Here is a 21812-nt window from a genome sequence, read left to right as displayed (position 1 = left end):
GACATTTCTGAAGCACGGGAGCCCCCTATCGGATGGGTAAACAACGCAATAATTCTTACACCTGGAGTGTGTGCTTGATGGAGTGAGTGAGCACTGTATGTGTGTTTGTGTAATCTAGTTCATGTAGACACTGTGGCTTGAGTGAACCGGAGCCATTGGATATAACAGAAGAAGCCCCCCTTCTATTTTAATAAATAAAAAGTAAAGAATGGCAGACCATAGTACAAGACAGAGGCAGGGAGCGTATTAGGAAAGTATCAGTTGTCAGAGGTAAATGTGTTCTGGGGGATGTCACTGCTGTCAGTCCTGTTCACTGGCAGACCCTGTGATAATACCAAGCCAGGGAGCTAGACAGAGAATAATTCATCACCCAGGTAGACGCGATTGGCGTGCCATCAGATTTGGGCTCGTTCCCCTTCTCTACTCTGCTACACAGTAGGGGAAAAGAATGCCATGTCTAAAAAGAAAACACACACCCAACACTTCAGAGTGTGCCACCTCCAATTCTGCAAGAACGCAAGCAGAGTATGGCATGTTTACAAACACACCCGACCTCTTCAAATACCCTCCAAACTAAACACGCACTGGCGGTGCGAGAAAAATACATAGAGATAGCGTTTACCGAGAGCCCTTTGCCTCTCTCTGTTCACTCTTCCTCCAGGCTGGCACTCTTCGAGAAAGGTGCTTGCAAGCCAAGGGTGTACCAAACCAAAAAATAACTGCTATCCAAGAACTTCATTTTGTGATGCAATGCCGTGCCAGAGTTTCTGCAGAGGATTCGTTCGAATATGAATTCCTGGAGGACGTGATATGACATGAAAGCATATTACAAATAAAAGTATACTTGTTGAAGTTTGTTTTAGGGAGTTGTTTTTCAAACTCAACAATGTTGGTGTCAAATACTTTTAACCTATGAAAAATCTATTTTTTATTTTGTACATACAATACTCTGAAAACAAACCAAAAAAGAAGTTAATAAAAAGAGAAAAGTGAAAATATGGAAATGTTGATGGATGTAATACAAATATATAAGGGAACCTGAAAGATCTACCTGTTTCAAGATTATATATATATACATACATACATACACACACACACGTATCATTTCTTATGTGTAATTTCTGATTTAACCGATCGGCAATCGTTTGCACATTTCTTCACACATGAGCACCACAAACAAAGTGCTTCTTCTGATGAGAAAATAAAACACACCCACATGTTCCATCCTAGTCGAGTTTCATCATAAAAAACAGCAGAGTAACTTTGGGGAATGTCAGTATGTTCATAATTGAAAACGGAAGCCTTGGAGATGTCTTCGTTTGAATGCACACACCATCTTCTTCAAACCCTATTTTGTTTCATTCTTCTCTTTCTAAATAGCTGTTTGTTGTTGCTGAGAGCATCAACCACTTGCACGATGTAACCTTTGAGTGCTGCTCGCACAAAAAGAATGGCAAATGCAACAGCCTTAAGTCTTCGAAGGGGAAAACTAGTCATAGAAACAAAGAGAGACTCCTCTCCCAGCCCATTTACACCATTTTGCAACTCCCCCTGCAGTAAAACAAGCCTCAAACTGATTATTCTCCCTTCATCTGCCACTATGGCACAGCAGCTGGGCAATATTTACAAACTGAACCCTAGGAAATACTTTTGATTAGTGTTCTGCATTGGATGAGCCGAGAATTATTTATTTCCTTACTTACTCATCTTCTATATGCCACGCATTAAAAAAAAAGTGCGGCTAATTATTTGGATCACTGGGGTATTGCATATTTAATCATGACCAATGTTGACCTACAATGGATTATGGTTTGGAGCAAAATGAAAGTTATTATTTAAAAAAACTAAAAAGCTATATTCTTGCTTGAAAGAAATCTATCGATTTTTAAGTTCCTAATTATTGCATAGTTCAGCTGGTGCACTCAAATACATAAAACTGCACTAAAACATAAAAAGCCAGAGTTGAGGCTTTGTAATCTAAAAAGAATAAGCACTTTTACAGATACCTTATTGCAAAAGATAAAGAGAAGTCTTTTATTTTAATGTTTTTTTGTTTTTTGTTTTTATCTGTTTGAAAGGTCTTTCTCGTCACTTGTTTTAATCTTGGGTGAGCATTTGCTTCTATTCCCAGAAGCACAGGGAAAAAGTACAAAGATCCGTCTTAACTTTATGCAAAGTGGTCTGACTCCTTTTTAAAATAGACATGCCTCATCATACCAGAGATGGAGGTTTCTGTGTCCTGTCAAAAATGTGCATTATAAGTCTGTTGACAAGATGCACAATACAAAAAAAGATCCGTACAACCAACAAAACTGTTATTACATATGCATTATGCATGCTTAATATTTATATCAGCTATTTAATTTATAATATATTGTTTATTGAATCACATCAACAGAACAACAGCAGATATGAGTAAATTACATTCATTCACATACATTAGTTGGAACATTGAAGCACATAAAAAAAACGCTTATTTATAACATTCAAAATAGTTTTAAACTGCATGACTGTTTTATGTATGAATGTTTTAATGATGTGGTTACTTAAAAGAATAATAATAGTCCTAAAAATAAATTCCCAACCGTTAGCTCTAAAGGCAGTGGGCAGGAAAGCAGAAGAAACAAATATGTTCATTATTCAAAATGTTAGAAATAATTAACCTTATTATAAATCCACTGGTATCTCTTATTGTTCTTCATTATTATTATTACATTATTATTTTATTTTCTGCATACTGACAGCAAACGGCAACACAAGGACACAAATAATAATGAAACCTGAATGGCAGCACAAGTAAACAGTTCATTAGAAAGGCATTAAAAGGCATAAAAATACCCAGGGGCAGAGTTTAATGAGAGGCCCTGAAGTGACACTTCCAAAGCTTTTTCCTCCACTTTTGCTCTCGGAAACCACACGGTTGGTGGCAAACCGTGAAAAGTAATTAATTATATTTAATTTATAAAGTGTGTTTCATTAAGTATTTCTCACCAGTGGGAAAATGTCTGGCCAGTTCTGATCTCCAGTTAATGGGACTTTAGTCGAACACAGTGTGTCTGCCTCAAATTGCCATTTAAACTTTTCTTTCTGCCTAATAATCTCTTCGCAATTTTTTAAGGGGAATTGGCAGTTCAAGAAATAAAAAAGGAAGAAGGAAGAAAAATACTCACACCATAATGATGGTGATTGGTGTTAAAAAGAAAATCTAGAAAAACAAACAAGAAAAAGACTTGAATAACTAAGATTAAAGAAATTAAAGGAATAGTTCACCCAAAATTAAAACGTTGTCATCATTTACTCACCCTCGTGAAGTTCTAAACCTGCATGTCTTTCTATCTTCCATGGACAAAAAAAAACCCTGAAAGACTTGAGAAATGAGGGTGAGTAAATGATGACAACATTTTCATTTTGGGGTGTGCCGTCGCTTTAACTAAGAAATGCAGTTGCTATAGATTCACTGTGTGAATTAGTCATGTGCGTTATTTGATGAAACAAAAAGCTGTGTTAAGCATCAAAGATGTGAATGGTGGTCAAAGCGTCATGTGTTTTTTGAGTGTATCTGGTATGGAGTAAAGTGCTGTAGTGGCTGAAAAAAAGCTAAGACCTTTTCAAGCAGGCTCCAGTATCACAACAGTCTTAAATAATGCATTTCATCCTAGCAGGGGTCTAACACAATCCACAAGCAGAAAGAATACTATTCACACATACGCACGCCAACACACATACAGGAAGCTTTATGCATGCAAACCACACACACACATATTGTAATGATGCGTTTCACTTTCTCTTTTAACATCTAGAAAATGAATTGTACGAAGTTGCGCAATTAAGCTAGCCCTCTATTTTGTGTGCTAGATACAATATAATATAAGTCACTGAGTAATGATGGTCGCAAGAGGGTCTTTATATCTCAGTGATCTGTTCTTTAGTCTTTGGTAACATCAAATCTGCCTATAATTAGAGTGAATGTCCATGTGTATTAAATGGACAAACAAAATGTTTGTGTATGTGAACAGGGATTTGTGTGTCGGTGTGACATTTATGTTAGTCACTTGTGGTACAATTGCAGGAGCGGCACAAAACACTTGGATTGACATCAGCATGGAGTCTCTCATTAACACATTGGTTGGTGGCATGTGGCTTTAATTCGCAGAGCATTTTATTTGAAACAAAACAAAGCATGAAGATTCAAGAACATATTGACTGAGGTTGCTGAGATTGAAATCATAAGAATATGCTACAGTGATTATATACTAATGCAGACTGAAATTTGGCATTCAAATAATTTGTAAAAAGAATGGTTTTTTTTTAACATAAATGGAAAATTGATCTAATACAAATTTTTTTATTAAAAACGTATTTAAATAAATATAAAAATGTAATGTTTATAAAGAATAAGTCTGAGATAAAGCAATATATTACATTTTGAAAAACATTATTGCGCAGTCTCACAGTAGTTTCTTTTTTTCTTTGCTTTTCTGGCTTTCTTGATTTTGTAAAACAAATTAATTAAATAATCTAAATAAAATAATGCAATCCAGCTCTGGATATTTCTGTCAATATCACGTTCATTGTTCAAAAGATCAAGTGCAGTCAATAAACCTAACGACTCTGCCCACGTAGAGCGAGAGAGAAAAACGACTGCAAGTGAACTCTCAACAAAAGAGCAAATTCAAGCAGCTTTGATTGAAGAAACGGCATATACATCTTGAAGGCCGGGGAGTCGCTGCGAATGGTTATTTCTTTAAGGCATAAGAGCCGATTAAACCCAATATTAAAATATGGAAGCCGTTCTAATGAAAAATCAAAGCCAGTATCTCGGGCTGCCGCATTTTTTCTCACATTAATGCTGGGTTGGGAGCGGGGCTGGTGTGGGCACTGGTAGAGCAGACCCCGGCAAGGTAAGAGTGGAGAAATCAATAGAGAAGAGCCGGTGGGGACGGAGACTGCCAGAGCTGGCAAGGCCCGGCCGGCTCCCATCACAGCACTCTCCTCTGGCGTGCAGTAGGGAATGAAACGGGCCTCTCTGGGTCAGCACCAGAGAAAAGGTGAGATTAGAGGAAATGGAGGAGGGATTTCTAAGGCACAAGATACCTGGCGAGCCAGAGACCAATCGCCCATTAGCCTGTGGCTACCTACATATGGTTCACTGAACCCTGCACAGAAAATAACTTTTTTCTTGTCTTTCTTCACCTCCCCCGATCTGTCTCTCTCTCTCTCCTTGTGGAAAAAGAAAAGCAATGGTTCATCTTCTGACCTAAGTTCATGCCATGTTTAGTATCTGATGTCTCATTCATCTAAGAATACTTCTTTACAACCAGCCGTAAAGAAATCTAAATTTATATGCTATTATTGTGCGCGAATACACGTAGGAATGAATGGCTACACGTTGAATAACGTCTTGCTCGGTTTCTCCTTCTACTCCTCGTAACGTGACTATTGTCTGTGATGAATGCTCCCGTCATTAGCATAAAAATACCCAAACACACACAGTAGCTTAACCACATCATTAATTCTATACATGTATGTATATTTGTCACTGCCCTGTGTGCACCAAATTCAAATGGAGATTTAAACAAAGGCCTCATCCGCTATTATAAAGGAGTGCAGTCCTGTGAAATCAACTGCAACCTTTCATTACAATAGAGCTCAAGACGGAAGTTCAAGACAAGATATTTATCCTGTGGCCTCTGCTAATCCTTTCTGTAGCCATTTCTCTCAGAATGAAGACAATCTCTAAACCCATTCACACATCTTTGTATTGTAATTGGTAAATATTTTTTTATTTAATTATATAATCTTTTCATCTATTTAACAGTAAAAAAAAAACAAAATCATTTTTTTTAAATATCTGTAAAGTATTGATTAAAGTAATCCAAATCAAATGATGCTTTTAAATATTTCAGTACACTTAAATGTTATTGAATGTTAATTAAGACATTATTACATATGCTAGGCCCTAAAAGAATGATGTAAAATTATTTCATTTTTGAGAAGCAAAAATAATTATATTACTAAAAATACAATAATATATATATATATATATATATATATATATATATATATATATATATATATATATATATTTACATAAAAAATATATATATGTCAAATCTATTTGAAAATATTTGTCAAAACGGTATAAAAAAAAAAAAAGAAAATCAATCTCCCTACAGCAGAACAACTTCATGCATTATGTGGGAAAAAAGTAAATTAGAATGCAAATAATAAATACTAATATATAATAAAATAAATGTTATATATAGGCCTATATATTAAACATTTAAATGCAAGGCAGGAAAAAGCACAGACTAAAGAGGTCACCTACAAAGACAGAATAGTTTGCTGACTGGCCATATTTTATACTTCAAAATTTGAACTACATCATACTTTTTATAAACTATGATCATCTATCTTAAACATCTTTGATGTGTAAAGTGTCATTTTAATCAATGACAAGAGCAAATTTTCACCCAAAGCTTTCAACTTGTAATTCCATTCTTCCACAAAAATACTAAAAGAAACTAAAATAACTATCTCTTCCTTTCACATGAGTCGTGTGGCACAGAAAAACTTGATAATTCACTGATTCATATGCACTGTACATATATGGAATGTAAGTGGGAGGGCCAGTTGATGTCTATGGAGTCTGAGAAGTCAAAATTCTCTCTCCGTCTTTGGGACATGCATTTTAATAGAGGTGGGAAACAGCCCATGATTCATAATACATGTATACATTCCATAAATACTTAATGATTTTTTCAAACTTAAGCTGGTCTGGCAAATCAAAAAATGTTTGTCACCCTTTTTTGTCCCACATGTCAGTTCATCATTTTCCGGGGGTGTCACATGTCACTTTCACTTTACAGGAGCGATAGGAACAGGCCGAAAGAGTAGACAGCTCCGCTGAGTCTGATTATTCAGACACACACACACACAGGCAGATAGAATTGTTTGTCCTAAAAGTAAAAGGCTCCCTCTATCTGATCGGTGTAACTATGGGATGGAGACGAATAGGAGATTATCCATTGACAAAACAGTCAACAATATAGCGCAATTAACACAATACATAATTAATTAGCTGACATTACATACTTTAAGAAAGCTGACGTCCTGTGGTGTGACATTCTATACTCTATCAAAAAGGTATTTTAAATACAATTGTGATATTTCTAATATTACTTATTATGATTGCAACTTTTATTACCTCATATTATTTGTGAAACTACATGAAAAATGTGTATGTTAAAAAAATAAGTTTCACTTAATTAAAATGAAGTAGTGATAGTAAAAATGAAATGGTTACTAGGTAAATTTAAACTAAAATCTTAATATGTATAAAATAAAAAGTCCATGGGCATGGTTATGCTTCAATTACCTGAATAAACAATTCAAACTTTTTTTAGTTAGATGCTATAACTTGGAAATGGAAATGATTTAAATGGGTTAAATGCAAGTTAAGTTCTATTGACGGCATCTGTGTTTACCACAGAAAATAATTTTGACTTGACTTTGTAAAATGTGAATTATCTATTGAAGTCTATGGGGCACCAATTTTATGCTTGACACTTAAACTTTTCATTGAAAATGACCCAGAGTATTCCTTTAAAATTATCATTTATTATTACTTTTCAATGTAATGCTGAAAGGATGTCATGAACATAAATATAGTTGTATGTTTGTTTTTTGTAATAAAAATTTAAATATTATGCAGTAAAATGAGATTTACAAACAAAGACTGGCTCTATCTTTCTAGTTTAAGAGAAATCATCCACTTCTTATTAAGTATATGGACTCCTCATTTCCAGCCATGGAGGCTTGATTTTCTCCTTCGAGTGACACAGTCCTTCACCTCATCATCGTCCTATCACTGCGATTAGAGCACATGCTACAGCACTGATCTCAGTAAAGCCACACAATCCCATCTCCGAGTACCAACCAATCCGCAAGACGACCTGCAGAAAACAACTCCATACTAAAAGACGTGTTCAAAAGATCGATTTAGTCCCTTCTTCAATCGGTACCATCTCAGAAAATGAATCCCATCAATCCATAAGATTTCCATAATAAACACAGAAGGTTTTTAATCAGGGAGTGAGATTGGACTTTGGCATCATAGGAGGCTTGTTAAATCTGAATTACCTACTTAGTGCTATGAAACAATCAGACAACAAGAGTTTATACGCTCAGTTTTTCAGAGCATATATTTTTTTCTAATTTAAGGCGATTAGAAGTGTTCAACATCCAGGTCAAGTATGTTTGCCATGGTTCTCTTTTGTGAAAGCTGCTGTAACAGATGACTTGAGTTGTATAACAAGTACTCTAAGAAACAAGTTTTCAGTTGTGATTCTGAGAGATTCAAAAGGCTTCTTTGCAAGACATGTTGTGTGTGTAAAACTTGATATAGCACACCAAAGGTTGCAACAAGTCTACGGATGAGACGAGCCCGACGATTAAAAGTAAACTTAGGGGAAGTGCAGCAAAGTTTTACTGAAGTCATGGATTTCATCAAAATGACTGACAAACCTGTGGTTGGTTTATTATTGACAAATCCCTGAAGGGAATTAACAAACTCCTAGAAAATTTGGCAGAATCCTAGACCTAGACCTTGACCAGTAACTTCATCAAATAATGTTGTCAGTTGATAAATCTATAAAAAGACTTTTGACGACGAGTCAAAAATCATGTATCAAAGACATTCATTTACATTTGTAAGAGAGTCTGGAATTTGTAACAAATTTCACCCTTACAAAACTAAGCCTTCAAGAATCTGACATCTTCAACATCTTGAATACATTTAAAATTGGACAACTAGGTCATATTTCCTTTCAATTTCAATTGCAAATGCAAAAATTCCCTTTGTGGTCAAACACACTTTTCTAACTAATAGATATATTACAGCAAATGCCTTCAATAGATTTGAATAAAGGTTGATAGTCAAGTTCGTGTTATGTTATTGGTCATAATATCTAATCCTTACACCTTACAAAATGTCTCAGCATTACAGTAATACAAGTCATTGTGTTCTATTACTGAGGTCAGACACCTCTGAGAAAAATATGCAAGATCAGCCACAACATTAAAACCACCAGCCTAATATTGTGTAGGTCCCCCTCAAGCTGCCAAAACAGTGAAAACCACCATCTCAGAATAGCATTAGGAGATGCTATTCTTCTCAACACAATTGTACAAAGCAGTTTTCTGAGATACCGTAGACTTGGTCAGTTCAAAACATTCTGGCCATTTTCTGCTGACCCCTCTAATCAACAAAGTGATTCAGTCCACAGAACTGCCGCTCACTGGATGTTTTTTGTTTTTGGCGACATTCGTAGTAAATTTATGAGATTGTTGTGTGAAAATCCCAGGAGATCAGCAGTTACAGAAACACTCAAACCAGTCCATCTGGCAGAAACAATCATGTCACGCTCCAAATCACTGAGATCACATTTTTCCCCATTCTGATGGTTGATGAACATTAACTGAAGCTCCTGACCTGTATCTGCATTATTTTATGCACGTCTGTCACATGATTGGCTGATTATATAATTGCATTGATGATTGTTGGTGCCAGACAGACTTTAATAATTATAATCTGTTATGATAAATATTCCTTGACTTCATCCAATGCCAAATCATGATAATTAAATATGTTACAGTGTCTGAGTAACACACACTAAGTAAATGTGTTATGAGAGTTCTTGAATATGGGTTACTAATAACTACGGAAGTCTAAGGATTTTTTTTCCTTCTACATCTGGGGCAGGTTTGTCATACACATAATGTCAAATAACTTCTTGATTTAGGAATACATTATATTGTGAGATTTTACAAAAGGATTTAATAGATAAACTCTTTCAAACTAAATAAATAATAAAATTGTGATTATGGCTTTAACAAGTAAAACAATGAACATTCTCTGCAATCACCCAAAGTGACATGACTTCAGATCCACATTTGCTCTGTACAGTATGTAGAAAATACATTCAGAAAATTTGTGGAAACTAATACAAGCTTAATAATCAAACACAGTCAAAACATATATATATATATATATTACAGCATATATGATGACATCTCAGTGGCATGTCACGTAAGCACAGCCTTATTACTATTAATCTCAGCATGAATGTCCTATAACTAAAATGAAATCACGTAACAAAATAGTTTAGAAAACACTGATCTACATTATTGATGAAAGCTTAACCTGTGTCTGGGCATTTATATAACTTCAATGCATAACATGACCAAAAGTCTTGTGACCAAAAATAAGAGCAATCGTAAGCATTTCACTTTCAATTTCATATTTCTGTTAAAAACTTATCTTAAAATGTAATTGCATGCTGCAAACTGGTTATGTAAATGTGATGCCAACTAACATACCTAAACTATAGTGAAGCACTTTCAGTAATACAGTGAGTACTGTTGATTTATATATTCAGCCGATGACAATAATGACTATTAATCACAAGTTAAAAGAAATCAGTCCATTAGAAAAACATAGTTCATGAGAAATTAAAACTATAGTGCTGATGACAAAGCAGATCACATAAGCAAGTGTCTTTTAGTGTATGTACAAAGATTACAGAAGTCTGTACTCAAACATTCACCCAGCTGAGTGAGCAACCAACTACTCCCTATAGTTAGGACATTTTTAGAGTTTAATCTCAGAGTTCTTCAAAGTAAAGAATTGTTCTGTGGTAGCTAATGTTCAATATCTAAGAAAATGGCTTGATTAGCAATTTGCTTATAAGTGGTGATGAGCTTAATTGGCTGACTGATAGCTTGAACAATGTCGCCATCTGATGTTCATGGAAGGAAATGTGTAAGAACCAAGTGGATTTAAGCCTGATCATGCAAATCTGAATGTTTATAAACTAAGCATAAATCTGGTTAGATTGAATTCCCCATTACAAAGATAATGAAAATATACTAATTTTAATAGAAATGTAAATGTTATGGTGGAGTTATCCTGACCCGGAGCTGCTATGACATTACAGGATATCAAATAAATCTGAGATTCTGTTACTCAAAACTTCTGTGGATTTATTCAAACTGGGGGGAATGATGTGAAACTGGAGACAATAATGTGGAACAAATGATAAGGTAATTTGTCAAATTTTTTTAATTATATTAACACTTAATATCTGTTAATACAAATGTGAAAACCGAAAATGGATCCTGCTAGCCCATCCTTACGTGACAAAGGGGTCTGTTTGGCTCACGTATGAAGGCATAGGATAAACTTTACCAGTTCCTTTGAAGATGTACGGTCTGTTTACTCAATTGGCTTCATTAAATTATGCCTCCATTACTGCACTCTTCTGCCAGATCAAAGGTTTCGCTAAGAGGCATGCCACTCCGGCCCCTGACTTTTAGCATGGCATAATCAAGCACAAATCAGCTTTTAGTTTACCTTCTTTTTTAATTTCTTTAGCGCTCTAGCCTTTTTGCTAATATAAGGGCTCCACAGGGGTTCTTGGTTTTAAGACCCTGTGCCACCATAAACAAAATGAAGCCATCAGGATGCAAGCATACCTTCGGGGTGTCCTTCTGATATCTGCCTATTTTCTCTTGAAAAATGGCAGGGTTAAGGGGTCGGCTGGTCCCCGTCTGCTACCGAACAAGAGGCTTAGTCTAGCGAGTGGGATGAAGTGAAGACTTCAAACCGCGGGTGAATGGGTGAGTGCGAGAGGGGGTAAAGAGAGAGAAGCTCCAGGGAGGCCAGAGGAGGGGAAGGGCAGGACAAGGCCTTGATTTCCCGTGGAAGCACAACAAAGCCTCTCCTTTTCTAGAGAAAGCAGCGATGGCCCACTCCCTGACACCTCTTAGAAGTGTGCGTGTGTGCTCACGTTGCGTGGCAGAGAGGATAAGCTATCCACACTAAAGCATTTGGCACTTCTGAGAAGCCAGCTGAATCTCCCGGCTTTAGGACAATTTTCTGGGGTTTGCTTTTACTGCAGGCTTCAAAGGGGATCTGTTCTTCAAATGTGCATAAACTCAAAGTTCGAAGGAGAAAAAATGTCTTTCAATCAGAACAATAACTATCTCATCCTAAAAAAACACAGACAAAAGTATGTGATCTATCTGATAAAATAGACTAAACTTACATATGTAGAATAACCCACATTTTAAATTAAACCGGTTTGTTATAATTTATTAAATAGTTATAATTTGAATATTATAAGCATAGTAACACTTAATAATAAGGTAGAGCATATATTACATTTAATGCAATAATTAACATGAATTACCAATAATAAATACTGTCACATGATGTTAATTTCTATTTATACTAATACATTTTCTAATTTAATGTTGCATATGCTATCCAGTATGAACTAACATAAATTAACATTAAACAAGATTAATAAATGCTGTAAAAATTATTGGCCATTGTTAGTTCATGATACCTAATGCAAAGGAATAGAACTTTATAATAAAGTCTATCCATCAGTATTATTACTTTTAATAATGTATTATTATTAAGATTGAGTTCTTGTTACAATTAATTTTGTCTTTAAGATTAAAGGTTTTCATTTTCTTAAACTTCAATCAAAATTCAATCATTTATTTTGATAGTATTTGTACAAGTTTGGAAAGCACAAACACTTTTGATTAAAACCTTAACAGTAACCAACATCTTGCATATCCATGATTAGTTTGCATCGAAATATATGTGAAAAGAATGAGGTGAAAGGCAAAGTAAATGCAACCATGAATGGTGCACTAAACCCCTTCACAGCAGGTGTTAATTGCATGATAATTAAGCATGGCAACAGTCAAGCAGGAGAAGTGAAAGATTAATCATTGGCCAATTAAATGTCCACGGTGAGGAATGTGAGGCCTCTAGGAGACAAGGGATCTCCACTGTGATCTGAGCTATCAGCACAGCAGCACAACATCAGATCATTGGCAAAAGATCCTTTTCAAAAAATCTCCTCATTTATGTCAGGCTTTTTGGAATCTTTGTTGATGCCACAGCCATCTGGTAATTGATATCAACCAAACCGTGTGTTAGGTGCAGGTGCTGGACTTAAAAGCAAGGACTTCAGATTAAGAGAATTCGAGGCGTGCTGTGACTTCATATGGTGGCACGAGTAAATGAAGTGGATTATAAAGACAACAGGTCTCATTTCAACAGAGGGAAAAATTACACATATGTCAAACCAATGTGATTCTAAAATACACTTACATATATTAAAATAATTTCATAAGGTTTAAAAGAAACAGGGAATATACTGTAGTGTATTAACCTGGTCTCAAAGACTATTTTGAGGCACACAAGCAAGGACAGAATTATCTCAGATTCCAAAACACAAAGAATCCAAGCTTGTTTATTGTATTCTGTTTATTTTCTCAAAACCACAACTGTATGTGAACGTGGCAACCTCAGGGAACGCAGAAAGACATCTGAATAGGATTATCACTATTTGGGAGTAAAACAGGGGGCAAGGAGGCAGTAAAACATGGGTGATATAAAACAAGTACAGGGAAAATTTGGCTTCAGAGGAAAAGTGTCTCATTAAGGTTTGATGTGTGTTGATACTTCATGGGCAGGTAAGAGTTATAAATAACTAAACAAGGACATCTGGAGAAAAATACAGGCCCACTCTCTTTGGCCCAAGTAGTTGTTTCAAAAATACACTCTGAATTAACCACAGAGAGATATCAATGACCTTCAATGTTTTTAAAGTTGAAGAACTATGGTTCAGCCTGTGCATATGTGTGTTTACAAGAATAAGAAAACAGTAACATGTAAACACGTTGTGTTTTAAGGAGGATTTTCATACTCACAAAATCTTTCTCAAGTTTTTCTATTTCTTGCTTGTAGCTCTTCAGACGGCTGTTGTACATGCCTCTGCTCTGGATAGGGATCTCTCGAACTTCCAGGTCCATTTGCTCCAGCTAGAAACATCAATTATATTCAGTGAATATCAAACCACCAACTATTAAAGTAGTGCTCAGTAGTTTTTGTTTATGTTGCACTGGCCAATACGGTAGTCATCTTGGACTATTTACTTTTTGGTTATCGAAGCAATTGTTGAACTGTGCTATTTGCAGTCAGCCATGATTCATTTATTTTGTAAGTGATTGTGTCCAATAACAGGGTGGTAACCCAGATAAACCGAGATCATGTGATCTCAATATGGCGGCCCAATAACACTTCCAAGCTTTATGCAAAATAAAGCAGATTTTATTTGGTGGATCTCATGTGTGTACATAATTTATCATAACATATTTATCAAAAGTATTACTTATTTCTTTAGGAGAAAAAGATGGGCAAAGAAATGAGTGCGCCATTTTGAGGCACATAAACTGATATCTACAACACAGTTTAAATGTCTAGCTTGTTTACTGTCAACTAATTTACATGGAAGTAATGCAGAGGCATTGATTCAAGCACCCAGCAAATCAAGTCATGTTAGGAGGTGTCACTTCATTAAAACCTCTTGTGCAGTTCAGCTCTGACAACTACGACATGTGTCCATGTCATATGTGAGCAAACCGGCGTGCACAAAAGGGCCCTGCTGACTTACACTGTCCAATCAACATGACATGATGGGACAATTTACATGCGACACACATCCCTCCTTTCGGCACCTGCCACGGCACCTTCCCCCAATAATGGCGTGAAATGTGTTGCATGGTGTCACTTAAAAGCGCATTATGTGGATGTGATCACACTGATAGCACCGAGCAGCCTTCAGACAGATAAAGAGTGTCTGATGTCACCAGCAACATTGCAGGTGTTGTTTATGCAGGGGGGAAATTTCTCCAAATTCATTATTTAGAAAACGAGTGAGTGGAAATTACTGATCAAAGACCCACCAACTCTCTGACTTCTTCAAGCTGTTTGTCGACATTTAGAACCAGCTGTGTCTTCTCCTCTGAAAGGGAAAGAGAGGAAAACATATTGATCAGTGGATGGAGGAGCTGTGCTTTATGACAACAGCCCGACTCCCCCGCAACAACAAGGGAGCAAATAAAAACAAGCTTGCATTTGAAGATATATTTACACATTCTCGACGCACAAAGATCCATATTTGATGTGTCTTATTTTTCCATGTGTAAACGTGTTTGTTAGTTCGTGAAGGAGCGCCGAGACGCTTCTTGGCAACTTAAAAGAGGAGAGAGATGTCAGCTCTGCCAAACTCTGCCATTCTGCCACCCACTCACAAAGAGGTTGTGTTGGTTTTAAGCCACTGGTAAGAGCCAGGCCACAACATAGCCTAGAGTATGACCAAATGTTTTCTTTGTAATTTGCTTGTACATCATCTTATTAAATTACATTTTGAAATAAAACAAACAAAGCTCTTTCTAGATCAAATACATGTATACTCAGTCTCCAACACCCCTCTCAATTGAGTTCATGAAGCTTTTTTTTTTTTAATGAAGCAATTAGCCACAAGAGGCTGTATTGTTACACTGAAAAAAAATTTGTTGGCTCAACAACCAAAATGTAACAAAATACATAACTTATTCAAAAATGTAAATTTATAAAAAAAAATGGTTTACAATTTTTACTTCATTTGTATTAATGTGTACAACACAAAATATGAATTATAAGGTGAACTTATAGTGTTAAATAAAGTAAAAGAATAATTGTGAGTTCCTTGAACTTCTTTGGCTTAAAAATCTATACGATTACGATTTTAAGTACTACTAACTCAAACGATCAAGTACAGAACTGAGGTTATGGGAGCATGTTAATTTAAGCATGTTTGTTTGGTCAAAAATAACTTATAGGGGCATTTACTTAGTTGTTGTGAAGAATTCTATGAGATTTTAGCTCTTTTTTGTATAATTGATGTTGTTTTACTGTAATTAGTTGTTTCGTGTAAAGTCACTATTAGGGTGAATAGTGTTTCCTTTGGCGAAGTGGGATCCTGTTCAATCTGTAATTTTTCCTTACGCATGTGAAAGTTTAGCTGAAGTGTAGCTTTATCTGTACTTCTTTGGGGAATCAAGTTTAATGACTGACTTGAGCTGAATCAGCTAGTCAGTGGGAGAGCGAGATAAGGGGCAGCCAGAGACGCTGGTTCGAGAGAGGGAGACACACGCGGTTCATTTGTGAGGGTCTGTTTGTTTATGTTTTATGTTGTTTTAAGTTCATTTATATCATTAAACATTTAGTTCCCACCTCCTTGCACAACTTTTTATCTGTTACAGTTGTGCCAAAACCCGGGAGAGAGGAGGGATGTGCTGCCACGGAGTCCTCGCCACTGCCATCCCCCGGGAAGCAACCACAGTCAACTGCCGGGGGACGGAGGGGACGCTGCCTGCCGCCTAGAGCCGGAGGAACCGCAACCGTCTGCCGGGGGGAGGAGCGAGCTGGCTTCCACCAGAGGGCGGAGGAGTGGTTGAGGACCAGGCGACAGGGCGTCCAGGAGACAGCGAGCAATAATTCTCTCTCTCCTCTCTCTCTCTCTCTCTGTGTCTCTGCTCGCCCCTTCCTTCACCTTTATGTTGACTGTTCAGCCGGTTCCCGCCTCCTCCTTGCCAGTCCATTTATCTGTTACTATTGTATTTATTATTAACAATAATTACAATAAGGCCCAAATATTCTTCCACAAAGTAATTTTTTAATTAGGCTAACTGCAAGCTCTTTATTATTGCCAAGCAAATTAACAATCAAATATAATTTACTAGGTGCTGATAATCATAGAACATTTCTCATCCAAGCACATTTTAGAGCTGACACGATCCGTTTTATAATTAAGCAATACTGTACAAGAGACAGTAGGCTACATGCTATATACTCACAGTTAAAGGAATGTTCCAGGATCAATATAAGCTAGCCAAAGCTTAATCAACACCTTTTGTTGCATAATGTTGATTGCCACAAAAAAAATAGTTTCATCTTGTCACTCATCTATTTAAAGTAAAGAGAATGTGTGGTTAAAGTCAGGCGCTTACATGGAAGAGAATGGGGCCAGTCCATATATGTTAAAACATACTGTTTCAAAAGTATCGCCGCAATACTTTAACAATTTACGTGTTAACATGATTTTAGTGTGATAAAATCGCTTACAATCCTGATCTGTGTAAAGTTATATTCGAATTTGTCCGTTTTGCCATGACAACGTTATGCAGGTAAACCTTGTAATAGGTTTTATAAACACTAAAATCATTTTAACACATAAAATGGTTATGTCTGATAACCATATTTTGAAACTTGGTGTATATTAATGTTTATGGACTGGCCCCATTCATTTCATTATAAAGGACTGGTATTCATTTTACAATGTAAGCGTTGCATGATACAAGTAGGCTATACTATAAATAATAAAAACTCTATAAAAGACCACCAGTACAACCACTGATCAAATAAGACCAGTGAAGCACATCAAACCATGCCAACCAAAAACACAATTCATTAAGTAGTAACATCAACTGAAATCAAACCAGGATGCTGTCGGTAAGCTGGAAACTAAAGAGAACTTCTGTTTTGCCCTTTGGCTTTCCAATGTCTTTTGGTGGTCATCAATCCATTTTTAAAATCTGTGTGCAACTGCAAAGCCCACACAGTGTAAACAGCCAGGGGCAATTCTCTACAAGGTGAGCAAACGGAGGGGCCTCTATTCACCCCTACCATAGGGTAAGTTGAAATATATATCACACTATTGCAGGTGCATGGGGCAGCAACACAAGGTCAGATGCTCTTTGGGTAAAGCATTTCACTGAGAAAAGTTAGCTTTGCATCACTGCACAATTTTTCTTTGTGTGTGATTGACAGATGGTTCTCTTAGTGCAAATCTACCTACAAAAACACAAAACACACATTTATGTTTAATGGAGCAAGACCTTGCATTTATTGTCAAATTCAAATTTCACAGCAAGTTTTGCACTGTTCAACAAAACAAAACAACATTGGCGATTCTTGTGTGAATGAACGCATACAGCTTGAGCAAGAAATGGCCAAGAGCATTTTACCTGTCCATTGGCCTTTATCAGTGTTTGTACATATGTGACATGGTACAATGGCATGAGCACAACAACATAATCCCCTTTGTTGATGCCATTGTTGTCAGACCGCACGGTCGTAAACAAACTTGTGCAACAAAACGAAAACTGCTCCTTTATGGGCATAATTGAGAAGTAAATTCAAGAGCAGAACTTCTCTGGCAACAGTGAGCATGGTTTGGCCATCACTAATGAGCTCTCTTTGCATATGGCTTTGTTCATATTCAGTGGATTTATTTAAATACATTTAACAGCTGGTGGTGGGCTGGTATGATGACACACTGTTTGTTTCTGCCAAGCGCTGAAGAAGCAACAAATTGCACATTCTCATTCTTTTAAATATGCTTAAATAATGCAAAGAAAAGTCAATTGTGTTCAGCAATTGTTTGGCAACGCTTACCGAACTGAGCATATGCTCTATGACTGAATAGGCTATTAATCTCTCGCACTTTTTGTCCACATACAAAGGAAGCCGAATGCCCATGCATCAGGATATTATTAGACCTATAAGGGTTCATATTGATTGAAAGCAAGAATTTACATGAAAACTGTCTAAAAGTAATATTTAATTTAACTGACTTTCAATTTCAATCTAGCACATTCAGAGCATGATCTTATATCATATTAATTGTATTGCAGATATGATGTTTAAGTCATGTAATTTTGAACTGAAACGGAACTGTGTGTCTGAGAGCTGTTCACAAGGTGAGCAAAAAAAAAAAAAAGCTATATCTAAATCAGAAAGCATCCTGAATACTGATAAGTATTTTCAGATAATAGACCTAATCATTTTTAGAAATGCCATACTTTCCCTTCATGCACAACAAAATGGGTCTAACTTAAATTTGGCAAAATTTCACTACATAATTTTTCTTTTACTTATTGCTGGGTTTATACACTGATTATAGCAATAATAAAAAAATGTAATAATAAAAATTATTGAGAAAATAGTACCACGTCATAAGCAAATGAGAGAATGAGCAAACACAGGCAAATACTGTACATATGAAGACAATGCATAGCCACACTGAAAACCCTAATGTTGTCATTACTGGAAAAATCAAGTTGTCTTAAATAAACATTAGCCTACTTGAAATGGCCGGTCTTTGACTCGAAGCTCACATCTCTATTTTCATTTAACTTATTTATCTTAAAAATCAATAGGCTTAAGATTTTGGTGCTACTAAATCAAACGGTTGAGTAAAAAATTGAGGACATGGGGAATACCCATAATCCCTTGCGCTTGAATTTAATTAGGCTATGTTTCCTTGGTCAAAAGGAACTTATAGGGGCAAATATAATTATTATTAAGAATTAATAGAGGTTTTAGCTCTTTTGTAGTATTATTAATGTTGTTTTGTTCCAAATAGTTGTTTCATATGATGTTACTATAAGGGTGATCTGTGACTATATTTCAGTTCAGCAAGTGCAACTTAATACATTTCAGTGGAAAATTACACTCATTTAATGACAACTTAGAATCAGTTATAATCTTCTTTTTTAGAGCAGTGTTATTGTACAATCTAAATTTGATTCAGTTCAACTAAAATGATTAAGTAGAAACAACAATATTTAAATAGCAAAAGAGTTAAGTCTACATGCATCCAGTTACTTTAACCTAGCCTAAATAGTTAAGTTCATTCTATAAGAACACCAAGTTAAGTGAAATTAATACACAACTTTTGGAGACACAATTACTCAATCAACAGAGTAAAGTCAGCTTATTAGGGTATTCAGTGCAACTAAGTGAAGAAACAGGTAGGCTATCCTTCAATATCCTTCAATAAAAATGTGATCCATAAGTCAAATCAGGACAACGTTCATACTGAATTCCGTATCCACAGTGCAAAATATAATCCAAAAGGTAAATAGAAAAAATTATATTTTTTAAGCAAATAACTCTATTTCAGGTTAAATAACTCTAACACATATTTAATTAATCTAACACAAATTAAAGTTCAGCCTTTTTCCTTAGAACCTGTTTTCCTTTTCTATTAATGTTATTCCTGAAACAATGTCATGCATCATTAGCATAAAAGCAACATTAACACAATGTCAAAAATTTTTATTATTAAAATTTGGATCATGTTGTTTGGTAACTGGATGCTCCCTGGATGCCTGGAACTAATGGAAATTAAAGTGTTTAGATCTTCGAGAAAGCAACCACAAATGGATGCTTGAACCGCTGCAGTCAAGCAAGACAGCTGAGAGGGTAAACAAAATGTATGCCATTTAATTGCAAGTTGAAGGGGCAGAGCTCTAAAAGTGACTTTAGATCGCTCCGATTATATAGAATGAAGCCACGCAAGTCACAAACAAATAACTTTTAAACAAAACGACTTGCAAATGAGGAACTTAACAAGCAATTTGTACAGAAGATAAGAAATAAGATACAAGAGAAGAATTTTTATTATAAAAAAGTTAATCCTTACCTTGTAGGCAGGTCACGCAGACAGCTTAATTGAACAACGTCATTGATTATGATAGGAGCAGTCCAATATTCCTGATCTTTCCGTTGAGAATATAAATGTGAGCATCTAAACTATGATACATTTTCATCACCTCTCTTACGTAGATGCTCAGTCTCAACAACACATCTGGATAAGTCACTTCAGGTAAACGTTTCATGATCTTTGAGAAAATATATTAAGTAAAAGCCATATTTAAAGGATCCGTTAATGATACCGGAAATGCATTAGGGTCAGTAGGGTTTTAATTCTTTTGTTATTGTTTACATCCTTGAAATAGTCTATAAAGAACACATGATGTTCTATAAAAAAAAGAGGTTGCCTGAAAGTAAACAATTATTTATACTAGAATGTGATTCCAGAACTTCTCTGGGAAACAAGAATAAGGAATATCAAATAATACTGAGAATTTATTTCATTTCACTTATAGCAGCAATATGCACAATTTGTGTTAACTATATGAGATTTTGGAGTCCATAATTTTCTGTTGAAAACTACCAAAAATATGAGATACTACTACTGGAAAGGAAGTCCTTGAGACACAGAGTTTGATCATTCTTTATCTATTAAGGGTTGAGGATATTTTTGGATTCTCTGAGCATTTTCTTACTATAACCACACACTCATTACATAGCATTGTTCCCATGGTAACACATTACATCTGATCTGTGCATTAAAAAAAAATGAACAGCAGAGATGAGGCTGCAGCAGCCTTTTTCATGAAGGACTCGTAATAACTCACAATACAAATGGGTCTTGACTAGTGTCGTGTGTTGTTCAATTGTATGAAAATAAAGAAGCAATTTAAGTGAATAGTGACTGAGGCTAACATTCTGCCTAACATCTCCATTTCAGTTCCGCAAAAGATAAAAAGTCATACATGTTTAGAACCACTCATGAGGGTGAGAAAATAATGACAGAATTGTAATTGTTTGGTCTATGGATCATACCCTATGATCAAGATGACTGTTGGGTATAGACATTTTGGTATAAAGCCCATTCATTTACTATATCAACACAGACATTCTGTGAACACTCTTTGTCATTAAGTTCATCATAGAGGCTTGATAATTATGTTAATTTGTGTTACATTTAGTCTAATCCTAATCCACAATCCAAAACTAATTTGACAGTTGTACTGTTCAGCCAGTGACAATCAAAATAAAAACAGAGTAAGGGTGTCAGATTAGGGTCCAGTTTCTTGCAACTGGTCTCCCACATAATCTTACTACTGTATTGTATGTTGTGTGTATATTGTTGTATTGCCCAGTATCTTCTGTTATGTTTAATAGTGGAAGCAATTTACCAATGCAATTCTTACTCCGCCAAAAGTGTCAAACTTTTTTCAACTCCAATCTCTGCAACACACAACATGAGATC

General features: G+C 35.7%; 1 protein-coding gene across 4 annotated transcripts in view; it reads right to left on the bottom strand.

Annotated features, from left to right (window-relative positions):
• Positions 1 to 21812, bottom strand: part of LOC127633861 (vesicle transport through interaction with t-SNAREs homolog 1A-like) — a 164658-nt gene that overhangs the window by 142435 nt on the left and 411 nt on the right. For all 4 annotated transcript variants that reach the window (XM_052113219.1, XM_052113220.1, XM_052113217.1 and 1 more), the window contains exons 2-3: positions 14830 to 14888; positions 13795 to 13905 (exon numbers count right to left, since the gene is read on the bottom strand). In XM_052113219.1, coding sequence (XP_051969179.1) covers positions 13795 to 13905; positions 14830 to 14888 — 170 coding nt within the window. The remainder of the gene's footprint in view (positions 1 to 13794; positions 13906 to 14829; positions 14889 to 21812) is intronic.

Source organism: Xyrauchen texanus, chromosome 40 (assembly GCF_025860055.1).
Source record: "Xyrauchen texanus isolate HMW12.3.18 chromosome 40, RBS_HiC_50CHRs, whole genome shotgun sequence".
Classification (NCBI taxonomy): Eukaryota; Metazoa; Chordata; class Actinopteri; order Cypriniformes; family Catostomidae; genus Xyrauchen; species Xyrauchen texanus.
Note: the sequence above shows the minus strand (reverse complement) of the source record. Positions and strands in the feature narration are given on the sequence as shown.